The sequence below is a fragment of the Hylaeus volcanicus genome, chromosome 1 (genome assembly GCF_026283585.1).
Source record: "Hylaeus volcanicus isolate JK05 chromosome 1, UHH_iyHylVolc1.0_haploid, whole genome shotgun sequence".
NCBI classification, from domain to species: domain Eukaryota; kingdom Metazoa; phylum Arthropoda; class Insecta; order Hymenoptera; family Colletidae; genus Hylaeus; species Hylaeus volcanicus.
This window is the reverse complement of record NC_071976.1, coordinates 1,650,280-1,656,219: the sequence shown is the minus strand read 5'-3', so window position 1 is coordinate 1,656,219 and position 5,940 is coordinate 1,650,280. Positions and strand designations below refer to the sequence as shown.

At 46.9% G+C, this 5,940-nt stretch overlaps 1 protein-coding gene across 2 annotated transcripts; it reads right to left on the bottom strand.

Annotated features, from left to right (window-relative positions):
- Positions 1-539: 539 nt before the first annotated feature.
- LOC128878480 (fork head domain-containing protein FD4) lies at positions 540-5,940 on the bottom strand. 2 transcript variants are annotated; one of them, XM_054126716.1, is made up of 2 exons: positions 2,560-5,940; positions 540-2,462 (listed from the first exon to the last, which is right to left on the bottom strand). In XM_054126716.1, the coding sequence occupies exon 1, from the start codon at positions 5,382-5,384 to the stop codon at positions 4,155-4,157; it is 1,230 nt and encodes a 409-aa protein (XP_053982691.1). In that variant the 5' UTR covers positions 5,385-5,940; the 3' UTR covers positions 540-2,462; positions 2,560-4,154. The 2 variants fall into 2 exon arrangements, with proteins under 2 accessions (XP_053982691.1, XP_053982700.1); XM_054126725.1 differs by having other exon boundaries at positions 544-1,087.

The window sequence follows — 5,940 nt, the reverse complement described above, 5'->3', positions numbered from 1 at the left end:
TTTTTCTAACACCCTGCTTGGGAACCAGAGTCGTGGTCGAGATTTCTCAGAACCTTGATCGAACGAAACTACTGAAACGAATGGGATACACCAAAGCAATTCTCTGGAAAAATTTCTTTCTATTCCGAAAGAATGAAAAATTTAACTCGATGCAGATATATCAATGTTTACTGTTACGTCACGATGTTGTGCATCTCGGAGACCGCGTCTTTAAAACAACAACTATCGTGGATCCTGTCTTCGTGTCGTTTACATCGACGGAAGCAATATTTAACAAATTGCTTTCGTTCCCGTCGTTTGGCTTCCCTGCTCTGCGGTGGCATAGTAGCATCCCGTCGAGGATTAAGTTGACGCTCGCAATGCGATCGCTTATGGCTTCATTTGATGAACCAGGGACAATGGAACACTTTGTGATAGGATCTGGCAAATCTTGCATTGTTGCTGCAAAAGGACACGGTCGTAGGAGGGCCACATATACAGAGAAGAACGGTTTAATTTTCTATCTAGACGCGATCCGTGTATATTCTTATATCGTCTACATAAATTCCATGTATAGCTTTGCAGAAAATCTTTTTTAAATTATAGATAATAAGATTTTATAAATAATAGATGCACCCTTTCAAAGGGCAAGGTTAGAAAAATCGAAAGAATAAATTGTTCCAGTCGAGCATTATCTCGCGACAAATTTCTCAAGACTGCTCGCTATCGATCGATCGATTCCTGGTATGCTAATGTCAGGATTTGATTAAACATCGTCACTCCCATTGTGAACGGAACATCGAAGAAAAGTTGGAGGAAAACAGATTATCCGATTACCAGGCGGATTTGTCTTATGGATTTCCAAGCAACAGCCTCGGAACAAGTGTGTTCCCCATTAGTGGAGATTTACAGGCAGAATTATTTGCCATAAACAGATCGAACGGCGTTAAGCAGGAACCAAGTGGAAAAGTCGTGGATAAGCGACGGGGACACGATTCTCTTGCGGATAGAGCTATCCTTCGTGTAGAGGTAGCCATTTATTTGTAACGTTTAATCGAAGTGTAAGGCTATTTGCTACTTTGCAAGCTTCGTTCTGCCCGTATCTGATCTGAAAGAATTAGATACGTACATTACGTATAAGAAAAAATATCTTGCGTGTTTGGAGAATCATAGAAGGTTTCCTGTTCCACTGCAAGAATTATTAATAATGTATACTGCTTAATGCTACACGCATCGATAGCATCTAGCATTACCCCCCTTGGAGAAAAATAAAAGTAGCTGTGTATTTGAATGTACACGTATTTGCACTCGCATATATTTATCCTCGAGCGAAGCAGAAATAAAGCAACGAAATACAGCAGAACAATGAAAACTCACCGCGTCGCAACTTGGACCGTTGTTAAACTTTCGCAAACGAAAAAAAAAAAGTAAAAATATCTATTCCGTTTCTTCGATGGTAATTTTTCTATTTATAAATATTGCAAGGAATCGCATCGTAAAGCGCGTTGCGTCAATAATGTGCCGATTACGAGAAATTGTTGGCGACAGCGCGAGCGAGCAGGACTGTTAACAGAAATTTTGTTCGTACGTCATTCCTCGTTATCTGTCCTATTTGTATGCTAAAATATTTTGGCATACGATTTCTCGACCTGTTATCAAACCCGAAGACAGGCCTATCTAACAGGACTATCTAAAGAGACGCGTACGGGTCTGAAAGTATGGTTCGATTAGCGGTGACTCCGCAGAAACGAAGGAAAAACGCTAAAAGAAGATCCATATTTTTAAAATAAATGCAAAATTTCGATAACGACACAATAATATTTATTATATTCGATGCATTTGCGGCGTTCATCGTTTGAATAACAAATTGACGATAACTATGGACGCTGTTTTACGAGAAATACAGACGCGAAATGTTAATCTCGTCATATTGTTTCTCCTTTTACTCGATTACTTTCAACGTGCACGATTCTTCGACGATCTATCGTTTATACCATTTCCTAACGAGATCTGTATCTTTGTACCGCGGACTGGCAAACTTTCCACGTATTTTTCGCGCAGCGTGCAGCAAATACTCGGTATTCCTCGCGTGGTATAACCTAATGGGCACGGCAGAATGTTTGTTATCGGGACAAATAATATTCTCAGGCTCCTCGCGTTTTCCATCGGCGCGCAAATACACACGGAATGTTTGTGTCAACTTTCGCATTTTTCTGCGCTTCGTGGAAGTCGTTGAAACAGTGAGAAAAATAGCTAAGGTATTCGTGTCAAGAGTACTGCTGTGCACTCGTATATCGAGGCATCTATCAACACGGTGACATCATTATCACACTGCCCGAACACATTTCAAAGCTAATTCGATGCGTTCGATAATTTATTATGCATTTCGGTGGACGCATAAGTAGTCGCGTATCGAGTTTTCACCTCGATGTGGAAGCAATTGCTCGATGGACAATCTTTTCTGTATGCAAATTATTGGATACCTAAACAAATGGAAAGAGAGACTGTAGCAGACCCAGGTACTCGGTTGCCTACTCGAAAGAATCGTCTAAACATGATTACTCCAAGAAATGTACTTACACGCGCGGCGATACGGAGCAGGTAAAATTCACAAAGAGCTGGTTCATGGGAACAGAAACTTTATTCAACTTCAATTGCATCCAGTGCGGCAGTTCCGCGCTGAGAATCAAGAGAGACAGTTCGACAGTTCTTCTTTCATTGCGTGAGGTGATCTTTAAAAAACAGTGTCTTATTTGCTTACGGAGCGACCATACCACGATCTGTCTTTGCATATACGCACTGAGGTGTGTAATACGTCGTGATACATCTCGGTTATACGTAAGCACGTATATATAGGTACATATACATACATACATACATACATACAGCAGGGCGAGGGATATACCTTCGTACACGTTTTTCATACCGTTCCAAAACGATACACGGATGATAATAAAGATGAGCTATATTAAACTTTAAACGATTTATATTACACTTTGAACAGCCGAGTTCGCTTCAGTCTGATGCAATGCCCACACAATTTGGAACCCCATAACGAGTATGGAATCACGTATCGAGCGAGACATCATCTCGTGGCTTCTCTTCTATATTTACAAGAACCTCGAGACTCGCGAGTAGAACGCCACGATTGGATAAAAGAAAATACACCAGAAGGCAGCAATGACAAATCGAGCAACACCTCGACGAAGACCGATAACGTTTGACGCACATTTCTAAACCAACATGGTTCGTTGCTCGATTCGCTAAGAAATTTGAGTTTATATCGAAGTAAAACGTTTACAGAAATAAACAAAAATAAAAACATCGCCCCCTCCTCTATTTGACATTTCTGGCCGTGCCACTCGTATCCCACCACAAACGCGTAGCCGCGCATCGAGTTCCCATTGGTAGAACTCGATTGGACGCGCGAGACGATTGGCGACTACTCGTTCGACGTGGTACGAGTTCTTTCGAGGCCAGCGTACATTACCGGTTAACCTTTTGCGATAAGATTTCTTTCTTTCAACAAGACCAACCGAGCTTCTTCGGGAAAGCTTCCAACTTGGAAACATTTTCCTCTGGAATCGTCGCAACGTCGCGAAAGGTTAACGATTGGAGTAGAAGGATCAGGTTCCCAGCGAGCGTACGCGTGAAATTCTACCCTCGAATCTCGGAGCATACCATACATTCCTTATACATTTATTTATATAATACACATATATTCTTTCCCTAACACGTGTTGCAATGGTACATGGAATTCGAGTGCCGGACTCGAAACGGAACGTCGAATCTTCGCGAAAGCGACGTGGGAATTGATTGTTCGTTACCAAAGTTCACGAGGAGACCGCGTTTAAGATTCGACTGATAACGCTGACCACCGTGCGACGACAACTACACTAATGTTCAAACCCGAGGTTAACCTTAAGTTGGCATATCGGAGGAACTCGACGATCTCGTTATTTGGCACGACTAGTCAGCCAGAAGGATTCTCTGCCTTCCTTTCTTTCTTTTTGGAGCCTAGACACCCCGAAGAGTTCGTTTGTTTCTCGGAACGAAAGGAATTTCCAAAGTCGAAACTCGTTTCCCGTCAGCTTCGTCACTCGTTAGGCTCGCTGTACGAAGGTACGGGGACGATCCAGGACACTTGGAGCACGACGACTAGGTTCTACGGGCCATTAGACGCTGGATCCGGTACTCGAGGCGGCGGACACGTAGTAACTCCTGACTTGCAGATGATTGTGAATGTGTAATCCCGCTAGCTGGGGGCTGGTGTTCTGTATACCCTGGTTGGTCCAGTGGCCGTCGGGGGAGATGACTTTGGCGTCGGGACTGACCGACGGGGTGTTGGGCGACGGGAGAGCGTTCGTTTCGGCGACGACGTCCACGTCCACGTCCTCTTCGTCCTGGTCAGGCTCCTGGAGATCGTGGAGCTCGTCCTCGCTGCAGCTGAACCTCCTCGACTTGACGGGCCTGAGATCGGATTCTATCTGATGTTGGTCGTCAGGCGCGAGCAGGGACGCGACATCGAACTGTCTCTTCCTCGTGGGTTGAAACGACGACTGTCGCAGCGATTGACTCTGAAACGTCTGCTGTTGGCCCTGCTGTTGCTGTTGCTGCTGCTGGTGATGGGGATGGTGATGATGAGGCGTCCAGATTCCAGGTATGGGCTGCGACGCGACGGGTCCAAGGGTTGCCGGCGGAGGCGGAGTGGCGGGCAAAGGAGGTGGACTGGGGCTGTCGGGCTCCTCGTCGACCGCCAACCCCATGTGCCTGCGGACTTTCCTCTGCGCCTTGCGTCTACGGAAATCACCACGTCGAAAGTCCTCGAGATTGGCAGGGTGGATGGCCCAGTAATGACCTTTCCCGTTCGCGCTTCTCCCAGACTTGACGAAGCAGTCGTTCAACGACAGATTGTGCCTGATGGAGTTCCGCCAACCTGGGCCGCGGGTACGGAAGTACGGATAGTGCTCGAGGATGTGCTGGTAAATGTCGGAGAGCACCAACTTCTTCTCGGGCGACGACAGGATCGCCATGGCGATCAATCCTATGTAGCTGTGTTGAGGCTTCGGCTCCTCTGGTATTCGCTGATGATGAGGATGCAACAGAGCCATGGACAGAGCCAATCTACTCGGGTAGCCCGCCGCGGCAGCCGCCGCCGGGTACAGAGGCAGCGGTGCTGGGAATCCAGGACTCATCCCTAAGTGAGCAGAAGCACTGGACGGCGGATGACCGACACCTGGATGCTGAGGATGCAGCTGCTGAGCCAACCTCAGTCGCTCCGCCATCGCGTAATGGTACAATTGCAAACGATAGTGTTCGAGACCAGGCAGAAAGCCTGCCATTGGATTGCCCAGACCGACGGCCAGCGGCTCCTTCGACGGAGGAGGACTCTCGTTGCTGCACATGATCGCTCTCGAGAAAACAGGCTTTGATCTGTTCCTCTTGATTGGTAGAAATCTATCACTCGGTGATCAGGGCTTTCCCCGCACGTTTCACATTAAAACTTCACGATCGGTTGGTCTCTAGATCCATTCGTCGATCCGAACAGGTGGCTCGTGTCACTGGGAACGGTTCGCGCGAACGTCTCCTGGCTAACGAATCGGCCCGATAGAAACGAAATTATAGATTGCCTCGTAGACGCGATCGATCCCGAGGTCTCGAATGTTTTCCAACGGTTTTCAGGCTGTTTGTCACGATGCGCTTCGAGCGACCGACTGGTCATGATTTACGATTCGGCCTTCTGCCAGGAGCACCGATGGCTTCTCCCCACTAGGTCCTCGGGGAGAAACGGCAAGCTCCGCCCGTTTACCCAGAACGGTGTACGGGTTTCAGCCTGGAAACCAGAACCCGTGTACCGATTCTCCGACCAATAAGCACCGAGGAGGGCGGCCGAAGATGGAACCCTCTGCCATCCGCCACACCTACCACGATGGATATTGATCCTGCATTCCGTAATCTACC

Excerpts from the sequence above, each read along its gene's own strand:
- LOC128878480 (XM_054126716.1), bottom strand. The coding sequence starts at position 5,384 with ATGTGCAGCAACGAGAGTCCTCCTCCGTCGAAGGAGCCGCTGGCCGTC.